The sequence below is a fragment of the Rhinopithecus roxellana genome, chromosome 2, assembly GCF_007565055.1.
Source record: "Rhinopithecus roxellana isolate Shanxi Qingling chromosome 2, ASM756505v1, whole genome shotgun sequence".
Lineage (NCBI taxonomy): Eukaryota > Metazoa > Chordata > Mammalia > Primates > Cercopithecidae > Rhinopithecus > Rhinopithecus roxellana.
The window spans coordinates 161754086-161778081 of record NC_044550.1 but is presented as its reverse complement, the minus strand read 5'-3'; the positions used below and the strand labels follow the sequence as shown (position 1 = coordinate 161778081).

Genomic DNA, 23996 nt, shown 5'->3' with positions numbered 1-23996 from the left:
CGAGTATTCTACTTTCTGTCTCAATGAATGTGACTACTCTAGGAACTTTGTGTAAGAGGAATCACACAATATTTGACCTTTTGTGACTGACTTATTTCACATAATATAATGTCTTCAGGGTTCCTCCCTGTTGTAGCATGTGTCGGTATCTCCTTTCTTTTTAAGGCTGAAGAAGATTCCATTGTATGTGTAGACCAGGTTTTGTTTACTCATTCACCTTTCCATGGACACTTGGGTTGCTTCCACCTTTTGGCTATTGTGAATTACGCTGGAGACATGGCTGTGCAAATATCGGTTTGAGTCACTGCTGCTATGAACATGCATGTGCAAATATTTGAGTCCCTGATTTTACTTCTTTTGGATATATGCCCCAAAGTGGAATTGCTATATCATATGGTAATTCTCTTTAATTTTTTTGAGGAGTCACTATATTGTTTTCCATAGGTGCTGCACCATTTTACATTCCCACCACCAACATATTTTATTTTTACAAGAAAAAAATATACTTGGAGTCTACTTACACTGAGGAAAAAATAATATGCTATTTACAAAGGGATCTCAGTCTATGAACATGTTTTCCAGGAGTTCAGTCTTTGTACTGAGTTAATCAGTATTTCTCCAAGTATTTTCCGTGGCTAGTTTAGCAAGAACAAAGGGTTCCAGGATTAAATAAATTCATAAAATACTATATACAACATTTCTGCCTCAAATATAAACACATTAACATGGAGGCTCATGAATCACAAATTAAATTTTTTAAATGTGTTTTAAAAACAAAAACTTGTTGCTTTGCAATCCCTACAGAAAAATAGGACTGAGGATTATTTATAATTAGCATCCAGGACAGACGTGTTCAAGATTAACAGTTTTTCCAGGCTGAGCATGGCAGCTCACTCTTGAAACCCCAGCACTTTGGGAGACTGAGATGGGCAGATCGCTTGAGTTTAGGAGTTCAAGACCAGCCTGGGTAATTTGGCAAAACCTCATCTCTCCAAAAAATACAAAAGTTAGCCAGGTGTGGTGGCACACACTTGTAGTCCCAGCTACTCATGGATTCAATTAAATGTTTTAAAGCATGTTGTATGTGGAGTGCAGCTAAGGGGTATAGGTTTCTTTTTGGAGTTTTAAAATAGTCTTTAATTGGATTGTGATGTACATTGAGTTGTACACTTTGGTAAATTTTATGGTGTGCAAATTATATCTTTATAAAGCTGTTAAAAATTATTATAATGTTTATGAAATTGTGACCCACATGTTTTATTCCCAGTCAAAATAACCAAGTTCACTGCAAGGCAGTGGGGGGAATGAGTAAAGAGTGGATTATTCAATACAAGGAGTTGAAAATATAAAGTTGTATCCCTACCTCACACTTTTTATCAGAAACATTCTGATGGAACAAATTTTTAAATGTGAAAAAAATGAAACAAAAATTGAAAGAAAAGCACAAGGATTCTTTTCAGGACCTTAAAGTGGTGAAGGCCTTCTAAACACAATAAATTGAACCTCAAAAAATAGTTTCATGGTAAAAATATTTTAAAATACATGAGGAAAGACAAAGGACAAACTGGGGGAAATTATTTGCTGCTCATGTCATAAGCCATTTGTAGATAGATAGATAGATAGATAGATAGATAGATAGATAGATAGATAGATAGATAGATAGATTCATTGCACCATTGCTTATAAGAGCAAAGGAAAGAAAATAGTCCAAATACCCATCAGTAGGAAACTGGTTAAATATTACAAACACATCTATATGATGGATTTTTTAGCCATTAAATTAAAAAGGACAAGACAGCTCTACACATACATGATTTCAACAAAGATCCCTGCCCTCATGTAGCTTACATTCTATCAGGGAAAATGTAGATATAAAATAAAGATAGGAATTAGCTACTCAGTTAGAGGTGAAAAGTACAATAGAGAATAGAAAAATGTAGAGCAGATAAAAGGAAGGTCATGGGCAGAAGAAGGCAGATTGCAGTGTTAAGCATGGTGATAAGGGTTGAACTTAATGACAAGATAACATTTAAGCAAAAATGTGAAGAGGGAGATGAAAAAGTAAGCTATATGGACATCTTGGTGAAGGGGGATTTAAACAATGTGAAGAGACACGTGAGACCCTAAGGCGGGGCATAACTAGTGTCTTTGAGGAGCACCAAGGAATCCAGTGTGACTGGAAGTGACAAAGTGAGGAGACTAGAAGATGAAGATGAAGTCAGGGAAATAAGGAGGGCCTTGTAGACCATCGCACCATGTAACATGAAGCTTTGGGCCCGTAAGTGCAATGAAGAACCAAACAGCGTGATGCCACTGTGATTTTTCCATTATAATCCACACCCTGTGGTCTTCTTGCATCAACTGAGTCCCAATATTTGACTGACCAGTCACCATCATGCCACTAGCATGCATCAGGCACCACAACACATTGTTCCTCAATTATTTTTGTTTTTTGAGACAGGGTCTGGCTCTGTTCCTCAGGCTGGAGTGCAGCAGCACAATCTCGGCTCACTGCAACTTCCACCTCTAGAGTTCAAGTGATTCTCCTGCCTCAGCCTCTCGAGGAGCTGAAATTACAAGTGCACGCCACCATGCAGGGCTACTTTTTGTATTTTTAGTAGAGGCAGGTTTCACCATATTGGCCAGGCTGATCTTGAACTCTTAACTTCGAGTGATCCTCCCACCTTGGTCACCCAAAGCGCTGGGATTACAGGCATGAGCGACCACGCCCAGTCTGTTCCTCAATTCTGATAAATATTTTTATGGAATAATCACTTTGAGTGCCTTTTTAAAAGTTTTAATTGGAATGCTTGAAGCATTTAGACTCCTGTACAGGCAGTAGTATTGTCGTGCATTTGTCATGAAAGCGATCCATTTATTCAATGAATAAATCTGTTTCCATTGTTTGAATGTATTCCTTCTTTGAGTGCCTTTTTGCCTGGCTATTGGCAATACTGAATATCCTTTCTTCCAATCACATCTTTAAAATTTCTGCTTCCTTTGTCCACCATCAACTAGACCCTTACCACACTCTTCTTCACAGACTGTTCCTATGACTATTGACATAGTTGTGCTTTCACACCTGCATCACCGTGTCTGAGAAGCCACTGTCCAAATCAACTTTTCTGCAGATGCTTTCAGGTCCTTCCTGAAAGCAACTCTGGCCTCAGCCTATACCCTTGCACCCCATGTCTAGTTAAAAGCCTCATTATGACTATCTTCTATAAACTTTTATTGTTTTGGTGGAGATGGGGTCTTGCTATGTTGCCCAGGCTCCTCTCAAATTCCTGGGCTCAAGTAATCCTTCCACCTCAGCCTCCCAAAATACTGGGATTACAGATGTGAGCCACCATACCCAGCTTTTTTTTTTTTCTGGGGAGGGGAGTGCATTCATTTTTCTGGGAAGGGAGGTGATTTTACTGCTGTCCTGCTCCATCACCACAGCATAATGGGCCCTGCATGCTCCAGGCCTGCATCATGTATCACCACAGCAAAAACATGATGTACTTGAACATGTTCCCTCCCAGGATATGTATTAAAATTATTTAAAGAAAACAGAATAAAGTAATAACTTAAGTGATTAGGCACCAACAGCAATTTGAAAAATTAAATGTCCATTTTAAATGGTAACAAGACAAGAACTTAAGATTGGGCTTACTCTAGCCCATTGTCTCTTCCTGTCAAATTGCAACAATTCTATGGGAAATGATTCTAAATTTCAAGACACAAGTAGCAGACAAATACGCCAGAACACATATCACCAGTAATCACAGGACAGCCTGCATCTCCAGGAGGCCTCCTCGGCAGGTAGCCCACTGTGATTCCAGGCCCCAAAGAGCTTGGCAAGTTCCAGAAAGGTGACCCCCTGAGGAAGCGCTTTAGAGCTCCTCAGATTAGCCTTGCTTCCCCCACATTTTAAAAATGAAGCCCCAGACAGGGCCACTTTCTCATTCCTTCCGAAAGCCTCCTCTAATCAGCCTTTCGCAAGGGAGAGGGAACTGCTAATTTAATCAATGCATCTTGTTCTCTTGTTCTGACCGTGGCAGAGGATGTGAACAGAATGTTCTTTCCATATATATATATATATATATATATATATATATTTTTTTTTTTTTTTTTTTTTTTTTTATCTGCAGCTCCTTTGGAAGGCCTGTATTAAATGCACTGGGCTTGTCAGAAAGTGCCTTAATCCCAGTTGAGCAATAGAATCAATAATTTTGGATTTGTGCTGTATGACAAGTCTACCACACAGGGCATGGCAAAAATGTTCTCCTTGCTTTTTTTTTAACTAGTAACACTGAGATTTAGTCAAAGTTACAGAGCCTGAATTCGGATAAGTTGCTTTGGTTTTTCACTAATAAGATTTCTAGGAATCAGGCTTACTTCAAAATCACATGTGCACACTGTGTTTTTCTTAGTTTGTCATTCCTATGCTCTGGCAAATTTCTGGGTCTAATTCCAAGATGTTGCAATTTCCCCCTGGGTACCACAAAAATGGTGATGTGTGCCTGGTCAATTTTCTTACATGGCTGTCAAAAAACAAAAGAAATTTCTTCTGATTGCTTTCCCCACGTTTTGTGATTATTTCCTTTGGGAGAGTATACACCAGGTTAAGCACTATGTAGATTTCTTGTTAAAGCACAGGTCCAATCATCCAAACACAACTCATTTACATGACCCCAGAACCACCTGTATATATTCTTCCCTTTAAAAAACTGCTAATCCTAAGGAGCATTTAGCCTAAAAAATCAGGTATCCCCAATCTATACCACTCTCCATCTCACTTTCAGCCTATATGCCAAAGTGCCTACTAATAAATGGCCCATCATTCTCAGCTTCTAGGCTTTGTGGGGGAGTAGGGTTGGGGCCCAAGTCCTATTAGATCAGAATTGAAGAGACCTACTGCCTGCTTCACTTGGAGCATGTGAGCCATGTGTGGCTTAATTTCACACAGCTCTTTAATTGAGCCCCAGTGCTAACAGCTTAATGGGACACCACGGCATTACATCCTGCAGATTTTAAATTAAAGTTTGAGACTCCCCTCAGGACATGCACAGTACTCCAATTAACACTAATTGGCATTACACATGATTACCAAGTGAAAAACATGGTTTTCCTGAAAATGCCTCCTCTTTTCTCCAGCTTTCAATAGTCCATAAATTCTAAGAAAACAATCACGGGTGCATGCAAAGATTAGCTAGAATGATATCTAGCATGATGTTTATATTGGGAGAACTTTGGAAACAACCTAAATATCTATAATGGGGGTTCTGTACATAAAAGATAGTAGAGACAAAAGCAATTATTTTTTAATGTTACACATAATTTTGACATGAGAAGGCGTTCATGATACATTGTCAAGTGAAAGAAGTTAAAGAAGTATAGAAATGGCATGGTATCACTTTCTCCATAGTATAGACCAAAGAGACTGGAAGGATATATATACTAAAATGTAAATCTCAAGGTGGTAAAAAAATGTTGATGTTTATCTGTTTCATTGCCAGATCTAAATTTTATTCTTTAAAAAATGCACTACTGGTCGGGCGCGGTGGCTCAAGCCTGTAATCCCAGCACTTTGGGAGGCCGAGACGGGCAGATCACGAGGTCAGGAGATCGAGACCATCCTAGCGAACATGGTGAAACCCCGTCTCTACTAAAAAATACAAAAAACTAGCCGGGCGAGGTGGCGGGCGCCTGTAGTCCCAGCTACTCGGGAGGCTGAGGCAGGAGAATGGCGTAAACCCGAGAGGCGGAGCTTGCAGTGAGCTGAGATCCGGCCACTGCACTCCAGCCCGGGTGACAGAGCGAGACTCCATCTCAAAAAAAAAAAAAAAAAAATGCACTACTTTTTCCGAAAAGAAAATGCCATTTTTAAGTCCATCATTGATTTCTGAAGAATAAATGCAGTGATTTATTTTGAAATGTGTTTAACCAATTCTTCATCTGCACCAACTCCTGTGTAGGGCACTGAGGATTCTATATCAATTATATGTTAATAATTTTCAATGGAATTATGAAGGTAAACGGGGTTTTACATGTGTGGAAAGATGAACACTGGAGTGAATTGTTGCAAATGCACATCAGTTCACACTGATTTAATCATGCCAAACCACCCCTCTCCCCATACAGAAAGTTCATTTATGTCCATATGTTTCTCTTCCAGAGCCAAAGATGTTTGTCTTGCTCTATGTTACAAGTTTTGCCATTTGTGCCAGTGGACAACCCCGGGGTAATCAGTTGAAAGGAGAGAACTACTCCCCCAGGTATATCTGCAGCATTCCTGGCTTGCCTGGACCTCCAGGGCCCCCTGGAGCAAATGGTTCCCCTGGTCCCCATGGTCGCATCGGCCTTCCAGGAAGAGATGGTAGAGACGGCAGGAAAGGAGAGAAAGGTGAAAAGGGAACTGCAGGTAATGAATGAGAGGTTGCATAAAACATCCTCCTTCACCCCCACCTTAAAACTGTTCCCCTTTCTTTGTTACTTTTTCTAATGGGAATTGTTCCTTAAACCCCTTCTCTACTTTCATTAATCATAACAATTCACTGAGCCCTTACTAGGCTTCAGATGCTTCCCTAAACTCTGTACCTGCATCCTTATTTCACTGTAATGTCAACTCTTTCAGCTGAACACTATCCCATCCTATAGATGAGAAAATTGAGCCACAGCATGATTAAATGAATTACTGAGAATGGACCGGAGTGGACATGCACTGCCAGTAGCTGCCAGAGGTGGACTCAAACATCTGATGCCCAGAAGTACTGGGCTATTGCAGCCAGCAGGCAATGGCTGGATGTGCAAGCACATGGATGGACAGACAGATGGACAGAAGGGGAAATGGACAGACTAAGCAGAGGCAAAAACCAGGAAGCAGATGCACGGATGCCATCCTGCTCAGCATGAATATCCTGAACAAAGATACATAAAGGGCTTCTAAATTTTATTTTTCACAGATGAAGTGACAATAGCACTGTAAAGCCTACCTTTCCTAGCTCATCACTTTCCCACCGGACACATAGCAGCTAAAAAGTAGATTTTTACAGCTCTTTACAGCAACATAATTGCCCAATAGTCCTTGAGTAATTTTCACTTTGTTTCCCCCCAAAATAAGTTGGTCCAGGAAGCTTGCCAGATTTTTCAGTCCTTCAGAGTAAACAGAATTGAAATTCTAGACAGGCTGTGTTAACTCTAAAAGAGGAAGGGATTTGGAATCAATCTTTCAAGACAAGTTGCTGAGCATAAAAGTTGGGACAAAAGATAGGAAGGAAAAAATTCTATGTATCTCCAACCATCACTCTTGATTTACTGAGTTCTGTAAAACAAAATCATAATATATATTCAGATTATTGGATAATAATTCATTTGTGAATTTGCCATGTGGATAATATTTGGCAAATCAATTATCAAATCTATGAACATTGTGCAATAATAGATAAAGAACCTTTAGGGAAAACTTCAACATCAGATAAGAAGCTTTAATTTGGAGCTAAAATGTAAGTTTTCAAAGACATCTGTAAGGTAACACCTGTGAATACAAGTTACACTGAGTCATAATTATGAATATTCTTGAAATCCTATAATAACACCAGGATTATAGTGATATATTGCTTTTTGTTTACTGGGTCTGGAAGCAATAACGTAGTGGCTATACAAACATTGGAGTCAGAAAGACTTTGGCTCAGATCTTAGCTCTTTCAATGACTAATCTAGTATCCTTGGACACATATTCTCTTTGAGGCTCAGTTTCCTCATTTGTAAGTTGGTGGTAATAAGGGTGATTGTTAAGTTTAATGGCAAGAATACGTGCAAAACCCTCCACAGGATAACTGCCATGTGATAAAAACTCAGGAAATGTTATAACTTATTAAATTTTGATCTGCAAATATGAGTCACAGCTAAACTTGTGACTAGCCAAAGTCATATAATTAACTAGACACTGGTAATTCATTGCATGAGGTAGTTCTAATGTTAAAGACGTATATGTGGATATGCATTCAGATTAAATTAAATGTTCAGAACTGCTACCGTTTTAACCATATATGAGGCCAGCTATACCACCACATTCATAGATCCATTCATTCATCCATGCATCCAGGCATTATTCATTCAATAATATTTCTGTGCACCTATTACTATCCAATATTATACTTCCAGTGTTTCTCAACCTCTACACTAATAAGAACTGGGGTAGAATAATGATTTACCATGGAGTCACTATTCTGTGCATTGTAGGATGTTCAATAGCATTCCACTAGACGCTAGTGGCACTCCTCTCCAAACTGACAATCAAAATTTTTCTGTATGTAGCCAGCTATCCACTGGGTAGAAAGATGGACAGTGCAAAATTGCACCTGGTTGAGAACACTGTTCTAGACACCGGGAACGCAACCATAAGACATTGTTCTTACATTGATAAGCAGACATTCATGTGGGGGAGGCCAATATATACAGACATAATTAAAATACATCATCATAAAAACCATTTACTAAGAACTTACTAGGACCTTTACATTTCATATTTAATATCTACTATAACCCTATTAGCAATAATGATAATCAGCAATAAAATTAATGTTACAAATGAAAAAAATAAGATACAAAACCAAAATGACTTTCCTAACCTGAGATTATTTAAATACAATATACACACATAAGGATATATAACAGCTCAGAAAGAAAAGGTAGGAATGACTATATGATTGATGAAGAGAGATGTACCTCACTTATAAACTACAGGAAGAGACTGGGAGATTTGGGGATGTGTTTTTAATATGGCTGTAACTGGCCACAACCTGGCTGGGAGTGCCTGCTCCCTGTTTCCCCTTTAATGACACTACAAGTGCCTTCTCATTCACGTGCTCTTAGTGAATACCCTCACCACATCCAACCCAACCATGTCCAGTCAAGCATAATTTTGGTCCAACTTCCCTATCCTAAATGAGAAATGCATAGTTTATTACACTAAGTTATAAATTTTCTATTAAAATATCTGTCTCCCTCACTGGTCTGTTGCAATGATTACTGTAGCATAATATTAGCATTTAATTTAATCTGGGTACCTATCCATATAAAAATCTTCAGATAACACTAGAATAACCTCATGAAAAAGATCATTCATTCCAGTTTATCATATGGATTTAGGTATTTGTGAATTTAACTATGGCCCATATTTGCAGGTCCAAGGTCATAAGTAATAACAGCTAATTTGAGGGTCGGGCAGATGTCTTTCATGCCCATGTTTCACTTAGCCCCTAGTCCATGACTGGTATGTAGTAGATGGTCAATTAATGTTAGATGGTTTACTTGGATGCATGTATATATGCATAGATCCATGGATAGATGGATGGAAGGATAGAATGAATGAATGGATGGATGGAAGGAAGAAATGGTAAGGAAGAAGAAATCTAGGTAGACCCATTTCATGGAGAACTATAAAGAAATCCTTTCTGATCTAGTTTCAATACCTAAACATAGACTAACCCTTACCCCCATAATCCTCCACTCTACCCAAGCATACATCTGACTAAATAGGGAGAAGGACAATGACTCATCCCTTCTTTCCATTCTTAATGTGTGGAACCTAAGCACGCGAGCAAATTCTTCATACAAACAGGAAGAATAACTATACATTATTATAGCTAGTCCATGATTATCTATCACCCAATTCAGCATCTCAAACAAACGTTATTCTAGAAAATCCAAACTTTCAGGCTGTGAAGGCATTTTTGTGGACAGCATTGTAAAATTGCATCCCAAAATGTATGATTTGGTCTCAAGGAATTTTCAAGAGGGTGAGACCTCAAACGATCTAGTCCAACACCTTCATTTCAAGGACTGAGAAACTAAAGCCAGAGAGATCAAGCCCTTTCTTAAAATTCACCTAACTAATCCATGGCTGAACTGGGTTTTTATCCCAGGTCTGTTTGCTGCTTTGCCCAGTAAGTTTGGATTGGACTTAGATCCAATCTCCCCTTATTACAAATGGAGCATTTAAAACCCAGAGAAGAAATGACTTGCCAAAAATTTAAATTTAGGTTTGGCTTAATAAAAGTTCTCAAGAATAAATACATAGGTAAAGTAAAACTACACAATTCATCAGCAATATGTTATATTATATGTAACATCTATTACATATATTATATTATATAATGGCATCACAACCAGTCACCCAGAAGAAAGACTACCTATTACATTTAACAAGGTCCTCTTCAATGAGGAAGAGCACTACAACCCTGCCACAGGGAGGTTCATCTGTGCTTTCCCAGGGATCTATTATTTTTCTTATGATATCACATTGGCTTATATAGTATATATATTATATATGTTATATATAATATTACATTTATTACACTTTTCTTTCTGAGCTGTTATGTATCCTTATGTGTGTATATTGTATTTAAATAATCTCAGGTTAGAAAAGTCATTTTGGTTTTGAATCTTATTTTTTTCATTTGTAACATTAATTTTATTGCTGATTATCATTATTGCTAATAGGGTTATGGTAGATATTAAATATGAAATGTAAACTATATTCAATATATTATATTATATATATGTTATATATATAAAATCATTGCTTTTTTATATCTATAACAATGCCTTATATGTAAAATGTCAATGTCATATATGAATCAACGTCTTATATATAATCTATTTTATATATAAAACATCAATGTCACATACAAAATCAATGTCTTATATAGATTTTATATACATAAAATATTGTATATATAATGTGTTATATACATAATCTATTTAAATTTTAAACCATTTATATAAATTAAATTGATTTTGCTTATTTCCTTCAACCAGGATCACCATTTTTCTGTATTTAGCCTACAGTTGGTCTGCACATATAAAGATTTAGACACACAGAAAATATTCCCGTATGGTGATTTGGATTTTGTGAAAATTCTTTCATAGCAATTATGTCTTTTCTGTATATAAAGAGACTCAGAAAAATGAAGGGACTTAACTAAAATGATACAACCGTTTAGTGACAGAGCCAAACACTATTTAAGATTCTTGACTCCAGCCCCAAAGGTAAAAGGCATTTTGATGAACAGGAAACATCATTCAACTAAGAAGGCTTGGATTCTAGTCCTAGCACAGATACAGAAGGATTTTTTTTTTTTTTTTTTTTTTTTTTTTTTTTTTTTTTTGAGACTGAGTCTCGCACTGTCACCCGGGCTGATGTACAGTGGCGCAATCTCTGCTCGCTGCAACCTCCACTTCCCGGGTTCAAGCGATTCTGCTGCCTCAGCCTCCTAAGTATCTGGGACTACAGGCGTGCACGACCACATCTGGCTAATTTTTGTATTTTTAGTAGAGACAGAGTTTCACCGTGTTAGCCAGGATGGTCTTGATCTCCGGACCTCGGCATCCGCCCGCCTCGGCCTCCCAAAGTGCTGCGATTACAGGTGTGAGCCACTGCACCCACCCCCGAAGCAAGCTTTTTTTACCTATCTGGGACTCAGTTTTCTCCTCACAAAAAAAGCTACCGCATGGTGGTGGCAGTCATTGTTTTTTGGTTATTGCAGCATGTTGAGCCCTCACTATGTGCCAGATGCACTTTCGAATTTATGCTCCTGCTGGCCGGGCATGGTGGCCCAGGCCTCCCAAATCTCAGCACTTTGGGAGACGAGGCGGGTGGATCACCTGAGGTCAGGAGTTCGAGACCAGCCTGGCCACATGGTGAAACCCAGTCTGTACTAAAAATACAAAAAATTAGATGAGCGTAGTGGCAGGTGCCTATAATCCCAGCTACTTGGGAGGCTGAGGCATGAGAATCGCTTGAACCCGGGAGGTGGAGGTTGCAGTGATCTGAGATCACGCCACTGCACTCCAGCCCTGGTGACAGTGAGACTCCATATCAAAAAAAAAAAAAAAAAAAAAAAAAAAAAGTTTATTATTTAGTAGTACACTGTTAAAGGTTGCCTGAAAAGACAAAGTTGGGATGTGCTGGGACCATGTAGGTATATTGTTTGTGATTATATCTTTCGAGGAACTATTAATCAAACTATATACTCTTTTTGAAGGTTTGAGAGGTAAGACTGGACCACTGGGTCTTGCCGGTGAGAAAGGGGACCAAGGAGAGACTGGGAAGAAAGGACCCATGGGACCAGAGGGAGAGAAAGGAGAAGTAGGTCCAGTTGGTCCTCCTGGACCAAAGGGAGACAGAGGACAACAAGGGGACCCAGGGCTGCCTGGAGTTTGCAGATGTGGAAGCATCGTGCTCAAATCCGCCTTTTCTGTTGGCATCACAACCAGCTACCCAGAAGAAAGACTACCTATTATATTTAACAAGGTCCTCTTCAATGAGGGAGAGCACTACAACCCTGCCACAGGGAAGTTCATCTGTGCTTTCCCAGGGATCTATTACTTTTCTTATGATATCACATTGGCTAATAAGCATCTGGCAATCGGACTGGTACACAATGGGCAGTACCGGATAAAGACCTTCGATGCCAACACAGGAAACCATGATGTGGCTTCCGGGTCTACAGTCATCTATCTGCAGCCAGAAGATGAAGTCTGGCTGGAGATCTTCTTCACAGACCAGAATGGCCTCTTCTCAGACCCAGGTTGGGCAGACAGCTTATTCTCCGGGTTTCTCTTATACGTTGACACGGATTATCTAGATTCCATATCAGAAGATGACGAATTGTGATCAGGACCAAGATCCCTGTGGTAGACACTCTGATTGAATCTGGGGTTCCAGAAGGTGGAACAAGTAGGAATGGGATCCAAAGAGACTCCCACTCAGATTCTAAAGCATTTAAAGACAATTCCAGCAGAATTTATCAAAACAAGATGAAACACAGAAAAGTTGAAACCACAACAAAATGAATTATATTAAAGAATAGCCCCAGATATAAATTCTCTTGAAAGCAATGTTCATAAATATTTAAGCAAATTAAAGACAATGTTAACAAATTTTCTATTAAATGCGCTGAGTGACAAAACCAGTTGGCAATAATACTGCCTCATTAAATCTTCAAAAATATATTTTAGTCTGTTATTTAAGAGAAACATAACATAACATCCCAAAATCTTTGACAATTCTCGAAAGGCTATATAGTAAGTCAAAAACCAAAGGTAAGAGATGCTAACTATTTTTCGAGCAAGCTACAGAGAAATGACAAATATCTTTTGTTTTATTATTTATTCCTTCATGTTTGTATATATTCACTCAACAACCCTTTAACGAGCCTGTAAGGGCCAGACACTGTGGCACTGAATCAGATTTAATAATGAGTTAAGACAAAGCCCCTACCTACGGGCTAGTGTGTGGTGATCAAACGATCACAATTCAGTGTGATGAGCAGCATAGCAAACAGATGGATTTGATGCTAAAAGCACACAGCGTCTGCTATTCCTGAGGCTGGGGTCCAGAGAAGCTTTTACACATGGAAAAACACTAATCATTCCAAGGTGTATGTGTTTAAGTGAGTGTGATGGATGCAAAGAGAATGAGGAATTCAGCATTGCATTCTCTTTGCACCCTCAATGCATTATTCGTATTCTCAACAGCAAAGGGGTGAAAAATCTAGAGACAGAGGACGCCTGGCAGAGGTGATAAAAATGAAGACTGAAATGAAGAGAAATAGTCAGCAGGTGATTCTTGTAAATCCTTTAGTGTGATAGTTTCCCAAGACAAATATTTGTCCTAATAGCTTTCTCATAAATATGGGCACCACTTTACATTGTGGTAAGACATTGCTTCTCATGGATCTGCTAGGTATTTAGCTCAAATAAAGCAAGGCATATGTTCACTGATTTATGAGTAAGCTGATGAGAGCAATGAACAGGAGAAGGAGGGAGAGAGACCAAATGTCTGAGTAAATAGACATACCTTCCAAGTCTCACACCTCCCTTAGTCCCACTCTTGCTTGTGTCAGCACCTTGTTCTTCACTGAACTGCAATTCTTCAATTATTCTCTTCCATGTTTCTGTCTGATCTATTGTTCCCATGGTTTATGGTAATAGTATTTCCTTCATCCCTCCCTTTTGGTAACTTCCAATCCTCCTATGTATTCCTTTCTCTGCTCATTGACTTATAGTTTTCATACCTCTTAAGTTTGAATCACCATGCTAGATTCTGTGAAGACAGAAGAGTATTAAGATTAATATATTAATAGTATAGCCCTGACTGGTAAATTTCTTTTTTTTAATCTTCCCCAATTTAAATTTTGTAATTTAAAAGTAAATTTTACTGTCGAAAATGCAAACTTGGGGAGGGTAGAAACATCACACACAAGGCTGCCACTTCACACCTGGAGGGTTGCATGGCAGCCGGACAAAGTTGCTTCTCACTTCACAGACAGAGGGATGGCCGGGCAGAGGTGCTCCTCACCTCCCAGACGGTGCAGGAGCCAACTCTGACTAGTAAATTGCCAAGGATACAAGAAAGGAAATGGCATGCACACACACAAAATATCTATAATTTTGGAAGAGAAAATGATAAAATATGCTAAGTTGCAGGCTGGAAATAAGGGCGAAATACTGTGAAAGAAGAGGAAATGTTTACTTCCAAATTAGGATGTGACAGAGAAGGGATAGGGAAAACCTCTCTGTTCACTGGACCTTATGTGATGGGTGACACTTGGAGTGGCACAAGTTGGGGGAAAGCACACTTGAGACAGAGGTAATGATGGGGATGAAGTGAGAACAGAGACCCAGAAGCAGAATCAATGGACCATATTTGTAAGAGCTTTGAAACCCAGCCTGAGAATTGGAGAGTTTATTCATAAGAAAGTGTGGAGACCCTGTGTATTTCAGAGCTGGATACTGCCATTAACACAGATGAAAGTTGCAATCATCTAGCAGTTGTGTGTAAGGGGAAGGCTAACTTTTCCTGTCTTTCAACCCTATTTTGCTTTCACTGTCTTCATCTGCCTGCCATATTTGTGCACTTATTGCTCTCTTTCTGAGTCAGGACATGTGTACAGGAGACCAAGAACAATGAATATTAGAAAAAAAGGAGAGAGCAAAGGTGGTTTGAGGTAGTCACCTGCTTACAGATAACAGCCAAAGATAGAATTCCAAGTTATAAAGCATAAAAAAGAGCCAACAGAAGTAACTAATTTGGGGAAAATGAACATATGGGCCCTTTGAAGACTACAGGATTTGCTGGATAAATTGGAAATGGAGAAGTTATTGCAGACAGTCATGAACCACAGATTACTGTGATTAAAATTTTCTTCTGATCGTAATCCACAAATGCATTCATTTTTTGGACATTGCTTGCTTATCTTTTAAATGTTTCTTTTATTATAAAGCCTATTTTGAGTAGCTTAAAACTGAATTTTCTTTAATTGGTTCGAAGCCTAGAGATGAATTTCGTTTTGAAATATCTGGTGGGATGGTAAAGGGGATCAGAGAACTGACATGAGAAAGGACGAGTTGTTTTGGTATTAAATGAATAAAATCTTAAACAAATGTAGGTGTCTTTTATTCTTAAAAAATAGCAGATATAGTTTATCCACATTTGTAAATATTTGTAAAAAGAAAGTAGCAGAACAATTTTGGTTTAAAAAATTCCAAGTCTCATTCTAATCGTTCTTTGTAAAGGCTAACTTGTAATGAGTATGTATTAAGCAATATTTATTGACTCTATACTATCTTGTTCTGGAAGAGCTTAAAGTCACTTATGAAGATAAATAAGATACAAAAAGAAAACAGCAGTAAAAAGCAGATGAGAAGAAATAGGAAAAACAAAGAAAAAAGAAAATAATGAGGCTAATATAATACTGTGTGTACATGAAAATGCATATGCCTGTGTTACATATTTTCAGGTCACAAATGTTTCTTTGTGCCCCTGAATGCACAAAGGTATTTCCAGGTCATTTATCATTGTGAATAGTGTTGCTTATGATAAAAAATAGATTCCACAAACTCCAAATATCTTTTTTTTCTACCACTCTGTGTAAAAGATCATGAATGTAAATAAATTTTAGATATGAGCTGGGTAAGTCCATTTGCATTGCTATAAAGGAATACCTGAGGCTGGGTAATTTATAAAGAAAAGAGGTTTATTTTGGCTCACAGTTCTGCAGGCCATACAAGCAGCATGGTGCCAGCATCTGCTTCTGGTGTGGCCTCAGGAAGCTTCCAATCATGGTGGAAGATGAAGAGGGTGCCACCATCCTATCACATGATGAGGGAGGGATCAAGAGAGTGGGGCGGGGAGGTGACACACTTTTAAGCAACCTGATCTCACATAAACTCATTAGCATGAGGACAGCACCAAGCCATTCATGAGGGATCCACCCCCATGACCCAAATTCCTCCCACTAGGCCCACCTCCAACATTGGGAGTCATATATCAACATGAAATTTGGAAGGAACAAAAACATCCAAACCACATCATTAGGCTTCTCTCTTTGTCTCTCTCTCTCTGTGTAGCTCCACTTTAAGTAAATAGCATCATTACCCACCTTGCACCAAAGCCAAAACCCTAAGGTGCAAGCTAAATGTCTTCCCTCCCTTCCCTACTGAATTTTGCCCAGCATAAAATTCTTATGGTTCCAGCCACTGAATGCATATATCTGATTCACTGCACCTTTCCATTCCCGGTGTGAAAGGTGTCATTCATACATTCATCATCACTTCCCTCAATCAGTGAAAAACGTTGTAACTGGCCCTTTGCCTCCAACCACAACCCTCCAATCCATCCTCCATACTAGATTGAGTATATCCTTTTAAAATGAAAATGTGCATGCCGTTTCCCAGCTTAAAGAACAGCAATGACCCTCCCAACCCCTCCATTATAAAAGGTGTTTTGAACTTCTATAGGTTTGCCGTCAGGTGTGTATTTCATATTGTTTTCTGGTATCCATACCTAAATTCCTTCTGAAGGACCATCTTCCTTAACATGCTAAGTCTATGAGCTTCTCAGTGGAATTGACACTTCCAGTATGTAAATCTCTAGCCTAATTAATCAGATTATAGCATCCCACTCACCAAAATAATTGATTCAGATGACTCTGTGAGAGTCAATGAAACTTTGCTGGGACATCTATAGAAGAGAATCTCCTTCTTTTCCATTGGACTTGAGCCTGTGAACCTCCACCAGCTACATTACCACCACAGAGCATAATACCATGCAAGAATAGACCCATGCACAGATGAAGCAGAGAGACAAAGAGAGAAAATGGCTCTTGGAATGATCATCTCAACCCCGATCCAGACATACCTATAGCCAGCTCTTCCCTTGGACTTTTGAATTATGGTAACTGTCAAATGCTGTTTTTACTTAAGCCCTTTTATTATTTGATCTCTTGGAAAAGCTGTTATCCTACCCAACATTCATAAAAGCATCATTTAGCATGGTGCATTGAGCCCTTGAGGATGTAGCTTCTGCAAACTTTTACAGCCACATCTTCAAAAGTCACCCACATGCAATTATTATCCAAGAATATGCAGATAACTGCAATTCTAGGGTACTTTGCCCTAGGGTGCCTCACCTTTTCAGGTTCAGCTCAAAAGTTACTTTCTTTTCTCTAATCTTTCCCTTCCCCTGTGCCTAAGGAGAATTACAGATGACCACGTGTGTTTTCCTTGCCATCTGGGAACCAATGCATAGTCATGGTAGCAATAGCAAACACTTTTTTCACTGGGCACTTTTTGAGTGGTTTACATATATCAGCTTACTTGGTCCTTGCTATGGTCTGCATGTTTGTGTAGCCTCAAAAGTCATATGTTGAAACCTAATCGCCAGTGGGATGGTGTCAGAAGGTGGGACCTTTGGGAAGCAATTAAGTCATGAAGGACCTACCCTCATAAATGGGACTCCTGCCCTTATTTTTTTAAAAAAGGACCCAAAGACCTCCTTTCAACACACGAAGACACAGTGAGAAGATGGCCATCTATGAATGGGGAAGCAGGCCCTCACCAGGCACCAAATCTGCTGGCACCTTGATCTTACTTTCCAGCCTCCAAAACCGTAAAATAAATTTCTGTCATAATCTATGCAATTTTTGGTATTTTGTTATAGTAGCTCAAATGGATTAAGACAGTCCTCACAACAATTATTCTCCTCATTTTGCAGATGGGTAAACTGAGAGGCAGAGAGGTTATGAAATATGTGGAGTAAATAGTAAGTGGCACAGTAGCCCTAGGCAGTGAAGCTCCAAAGCCCACTCTCTTAACCACCATGCTGGCACCTTGCTCATATATTTTTTGTATTTGTCCATCTGATGGAGAGCTTGTTTGCCCTATAGATTTTTATATCCCAGGACTCTATATGATGACTGCTATAGTATGTGCTCAATAAAATTATGATGGCTTAATTAGTGACAAGTTATTTTCAGTCACAATCTACACATGTGGTCAGAGTCAAACGGGGGAGGTGTCACAACAGGAAAATCCTATAATCATCTTGTATGCTAATATTATTTAGATTATAACTGCCAGGCTCCAATTCAACATGGTTCAAGCAAAAGGAAACTCACTGAAATAACAAAAATCCCAGAGCCTGATCTGTGAAAAACGTTGTAACTGGCCCTTTGCCTCCAACCACAACCCTCCAATCCATCCTCCACACTAGATTGAGTATATCCTTTTAAAATGAAAATGTACATGCCATTTCCCAGCTTAAAAAACAGCAATGACCCAAACAATGTCACCAGGGTCTTATCTCTCTCCCTCCTACAGAGCAGCTCCCCACATTGCTGGCTTCACTTTCAGGAAAGATCTTACCTTTATTTATTGCAAAGATGGCCTCCAGCAACTCAGGTTTGTATTTTGCAGTCCTAGCGGGGGAAAAAAATTCTCTCTCTCAACAGTTCCAGTGAAATAACCTGGAAATGACAGTCTTTTGATTCTGATTGGTTCTGCTTGAATCATGAGCCTATCCCTCAACCAACAATTGGCCGAGGAAATGTGATGTTGCCATTGGCCAGGCTTACATCACAACCCAGCCCTAAAGCTTAAAGAAAAATCCATCTCATCTAAATCACATGGACAGAGGTGGTAGGAGGAGGAAGAGATTATTTTTCAAAGGAAAATGAAGATTCCAGGTCAAGAAAAAGAGAAATTAATTAATTGGCAGACAAAATTAACTAGAGATTTCCTAAGCTGTTTTCATATAAAATCAAAACCACATTTATTGTGTCTGCATGATGCAAAATAAACGTTTTGCTAGAATGATTTGTCCCTGAAATAATCTAATTTTTGATAACATTTGGTCAGAATTGACTCAATATTTCATACTATAAAAGCCTGGCATCTGTGATGATCTCATCCTACAGGCTGTCATAATGCTGATCTCTAATGGCTACTTTTAATGAAAGAATAAATTATTTCCAACTGAAATACTTCCTCTTCCCCTCAAACTCTCTGATTTTCGACATCAATATCCTAGAATAGGCAATAACATATGCAGCTATTTTAGACAATTATAAAAAGAAGAGGAAGAGCATCCTTGGAGATGAGTCTCTATGGTATCAAAAAGAGCCAGTTTGAGATTGCAGAGAAAAGAGAACACTTATACACTGTTGATGGGAGTGTAAATTAGTTCAACCACTATGGAAAGCAGTACAGTAATTCCCCAAAGAGTTAAACACAGAACTGCCATTCAACCCAGCAATCCCATTACTGGGTATATACCCAGAGGAATATATCTTATTCTACCATAAAGACACATGCATGCAAATGTTCACTGCAGCACTATTCACAATAGCAAAGAAATGGAATCAATCTAAATCAATGACCCTGTCATTGCCCATCAATGACAGAATCCATGGTACATATACACTGTGGAATACTATGCAGTTATAAAAAAGAATGAGATCATGTATTTTGCAGGAACATGGATAGAACCAGAGGCTATTATCCTCAGCAAACTAACATGGAACAGAAAACCAAATACCATACGTTGTCACTTATAAGTGGGAGCTAAATGATGAGGCCTCATGAACACAAAGAAGGGAACAACAGACACTGGGGTCTACTCAAGGGTGGAAGATGAGAGGAGGGAGAGGATCAGAAAAGATAATTATTGGGGTACTGGGCTTAATACCTAGGTGATAAAATAATCTGTACAACAGACCCGCGTGACACGAGGTTATCTAAGTAACGAACCTTTACATGTACACCCCAACCTAAAATAAAAGCTTTTTTTTCTTTAAAAAAAAAAAAAAGGAGCCCGTAAATCCAATTCATTCCTCGGCCAACACATAATGACAGCCCTGAAAGGAGAGACTGAAAAGCTACCCTCAGTTGTTAACTGCATTGCTGACTTCATGTTTTCCTTCTTGTTTCCTTGCGAGGTCACTAGTCAGTGCCTCATGATACCAGCAATTACCATTTACTGTGTGCCTAGTAAATGGCACCATACTGGATCCTTTCAGCATGGTACTTTATTTTATCCTCAGGAAAAGCCCCTGTCAGTGGCGCATTCTAACCTCTAGAGAGAATTCAGCACCACTCTCACCTCCTTCCTTTCTTAAAAACAAAACAAAACAAAACAAAACAAAAACTGAAAAGAATGTGGACATTGGGATGGAAGCTTCCCAAGTTCTGGGATGCTGCTTCAGCACCAGAATGGAGAAGTTCAAAGACTCTCAAGGCTACATATCAAGTTCTCCAGGGCTTCTTCTCTCTCCAGGATGTGCCTATCAGTGTTCAGGCAGAAGGCAGCAGACACTTTCAAAATGATTTCACTATGGAAGGTCGAATGAAACAACTGTATTAAAGGTGTCGGTGGGGTGAAAAAAACCATGCAGGGATGTTGAAGTATCCCAGGACTAGCAACAGCAGGAATGTTTCACCATCCCAAAGCCTATGATACCAGCACTTTGGGAGGCCGACGCAGGCAGATCACGAGGTCAGATCGAGACTATCCTGGCTAACACGGTGAAACCCTGTCTCTACCAAAAATACCAAAAACAAAAACAAAAACAAACAAACAAAAAAAAAACAATTAGCCGGGCGTGGTGGCAGGCACCTGCAGTCCCAGCTACTCAGGAGGCTGAGGCAGAAGAATGTTGTGAGCTGAGATCGCGCCACTGCACTCCAGCCTGGGCGACAGAGTGAGACTCCATAAGGAGGACAGGCAGTGGTGGTTACAAAGTGCAGTGAAGAGCTAGAGACTTGGGAGAGGGACCAGCCTATAGGAGCTACACCTGCAGAAGAGCTCAGCCACTGCCAGAAGTAGGGAAGAAGCCAGGACTGCGAATCCCCTGACCACCCTCTTCTACCTTTCAGTCCCCTGTTTATACCCCTCACTGGTCAAATCCCATGACTCCAGGTGCCCAGAGAGTCTTGGTGATGCAGTGCACAGAGATGAGCTTCTTGGGCAAAACGCAGAACGGACAGGGATACAAAATGGATGGGAGCCAGGAGAGACGGTGGGAGCAACGGCAATCAACCAGCACACGGCTCCCCTCCCAGATCTCTCCTTCTCTAGGGTCTCTCTAAAACTCCACACAACTTATGCAATAAAACTGGCTCTCTGTTTTTACTGGTTCCTTGAATGCATAGAGCAAAAGGGACATTTTTCCAGAGCTGTGTGTAATTTATGCACAAGGAACCCTTGAGTCTCAGAAGTGGTCCAGCTCCACTTACAAAAAAACTGCATGGGATTTTAGAGTGAAGTCCTTGGACTGATGAACAGAGGGTTTTTGCCAGAGTGTCCCTCTCTAAAACCCTCTCCTAAACTTGCAACAGCAACAAGCAGCTGGTGGAGATTTAGGAGTTCAAGATTCTAACCTAGTAGCTTTCCAGCTCATCATGAGTTAAATGCTCTTCTTACCCCTTTAGAGATGAGAATACTGAGGCTCAGAGCAATTGAGCAATTTGCCCATGACAAGCCTTAATAAATGTGGGATATTCTAGCCCTGCCCATCCCCCTCCAATGCCCATGCCCTGTCATGAGCACACACACACCTGCACTCCCGTGTCTCTCAAGGCCTCTTCTTTAAGACATATTTTCACAGCAAGATCATTGCATTATGGAGGAAATGCAACATCCTCAATTATCTTCCTTTGATCCTAGTAAACATCATTTTCCTGTGACCTTAGCTGGGAGCTAAGCCTGTCACAATCATGACTGGCTTACTCATGATCAAAATATTCAGTGCGGCCAGAACATGCAGCTCAGCAAACTCTAAGGAGTCCCAAATATAACAACCTACTTTGCTCTGCCCAAGGAACAGAGACTGGCCCCAAAGGGACAGATGCTGACCCTTTGCATCTGGTTTAGTTCCACAAAAGGAACTCAGGAAATCTTTTAGCATCATCGTTGTACTATTATGCTTAGAAAAATCCAGGCAGTCTAAATTCCTCTATACATACTACACATTCTTATCAAGATTAATCCTAACAGAAACCAGGAGCAAGTAGGACCACACATTCCACAAGCCAGATCAGCCTGAGACATGCCAAATACATTGGGTAACTGAAGAGTCTTTTGAAAGAGAAAATTAAAAAAAAAAAAAAAAAAAAAAAAAAATTTGCAGTGCTGTACCATGGTTTTCAAGAGACTCATTGATCACTTTTTATTTCTGCTCCTGATCACTGTTTCCTAAATTCGGTAGGAATCTTGCACTTTGAGCCAGATCCTTCTTTCTTTAAGGGCTGTCCTGTGCATCACAGGACATTAGCAGCATCCCTGGCCTCCACCCACTAGATGCTAGTAGCATCTCCACCCAACCACGTGAGTCATTACAAGCAACAATATCTCCCATCATTGCCAAATGTCTCCTGGGGGGCCAAAATTGAGAACCACTTGTGAACCATATCTGTACAGTCTTGTCATGGTGAGAGAGTCTACTCAGCCCCCAGAATCTACTTTTTCCAACTGACCTGTAAATAAACTGACCTTTATTTACAGAAATGACCCCATAGCTGCTCCTCATTTCAGGTATGATATCTGTTCCCTTGTGAGAGTCCCAAGTTAAAGAGACTCCAACCTGGAAGGTGTACAGGAAGAGCAAGAAACTGTTCCCTCGTCCAAATTCTCTTTTTTTTTTTTTTTTTTTTTTTTTTTTTTTTTTTTTTTTTTTGAGACGGAGTCTCGCTCTGCCACCCAGGCCCAGGCTGGAGTGCAGTGGCCGGATCTCAGCTCACTGCAAGCTCCACCTCCCGGGTTTACGCCATTCTCCTGCCTCAGCCTCCCGAGTAGCTGGGACTACAGGCGCCCGCCACGTCGCCCGGCTAGTTTTTTTTTGTATTTTTTAGTAGAGACGGGGTTTCACCGTGTTAGCCTGGATGGTCTCGATCTCCTGACCTCGTGATCCGCCCGTCTCGGCCTCCCAAAGTGCTGGGATTACAGGCTTGAGCCACCGCGCCCGGCCCAAATTCTCTTTTACTATAGCCAGGATTTTTAAAAATGTTGTCTAAGACACAAAAATCACCAAGTCTTCCATTTCTAAGAATTTACTCCAAGAAAATAATAATGTGTGCAAAGGTTTAATCACAGGAAGAGCCCTGCAGCAAAGCGTGCAATATGGAAAATTGAGAAATAGCCTGAATATGGATAAAATGAGCTGGATACACTCATCCAATGAAATAGAGTCATAAAAAATGATGAGGATGCACCACCAGGCACAAGAGCTTGCACCTGTAGTTCCAGCTGCTGGGGAGGACTGCTTGAGCTCAGGAGTTGAGGCCAGTCTGGGCAACATAGGGAAATACTCTCTTTAAAAAAATGAGTATGGAAATGTACTAGCACCATAAGATATTCACAAAATATTAACTAAACAAAGTAGATGACTAAGGAATACTTTCAGTACTCATTTCATTTTTAAACTTTGTTTGACCATATGCATAGAAAAAGTCTAAATTAAAATATTAATGGGGAATTTTAAATCTCTAGTCTTTTAATCTTTATTTTTAATTTTTAGAATAAACATTTTACTCATTTTACATAAAATATTTTTATGTAAGCTCTTAGGCTAGTTGCATATTATTTTGTTTCCAAAAATTGCAGAGAAAATGTCTAAGGAGAGAGAAATAAAACTCTTAGGAGTTGAATTGTAAAACACAATATTATT

General features: G+C 39.6%; 1 protein-coding gene across 3 annotated transcripts in view; it reads left to right on the top strand.

Annotated features, from left to right (window-relative positions):
- The window catches only part of C1QTNF7 (C1q and TNF related 7), a 107074-nt gene extending 91112 nt beyond the window's left edge, over positions 1-15962 (top strand). For all 3 annotated transcript variants that reach the window (XM_010358112.2, XM_030926326.1, XM_010358113.2), the window contains exons 2-3: positions 6164-6409; positions 12036-15962. In XM_010358112.2, coding sequence (XP_010356414.1) covers positions 6164-6409; positions 12036-12667 — 878 coding nt within the window. In that variant the 3' untranslated portion in view covers positions 12668-15962. The remainder of the gene's footprint in view (positions 1-6163; positions 6410-12035) is intronic.
- The last annotated feature ends 8034 nt before the right edge of the window (positions 15963-23996 follow it).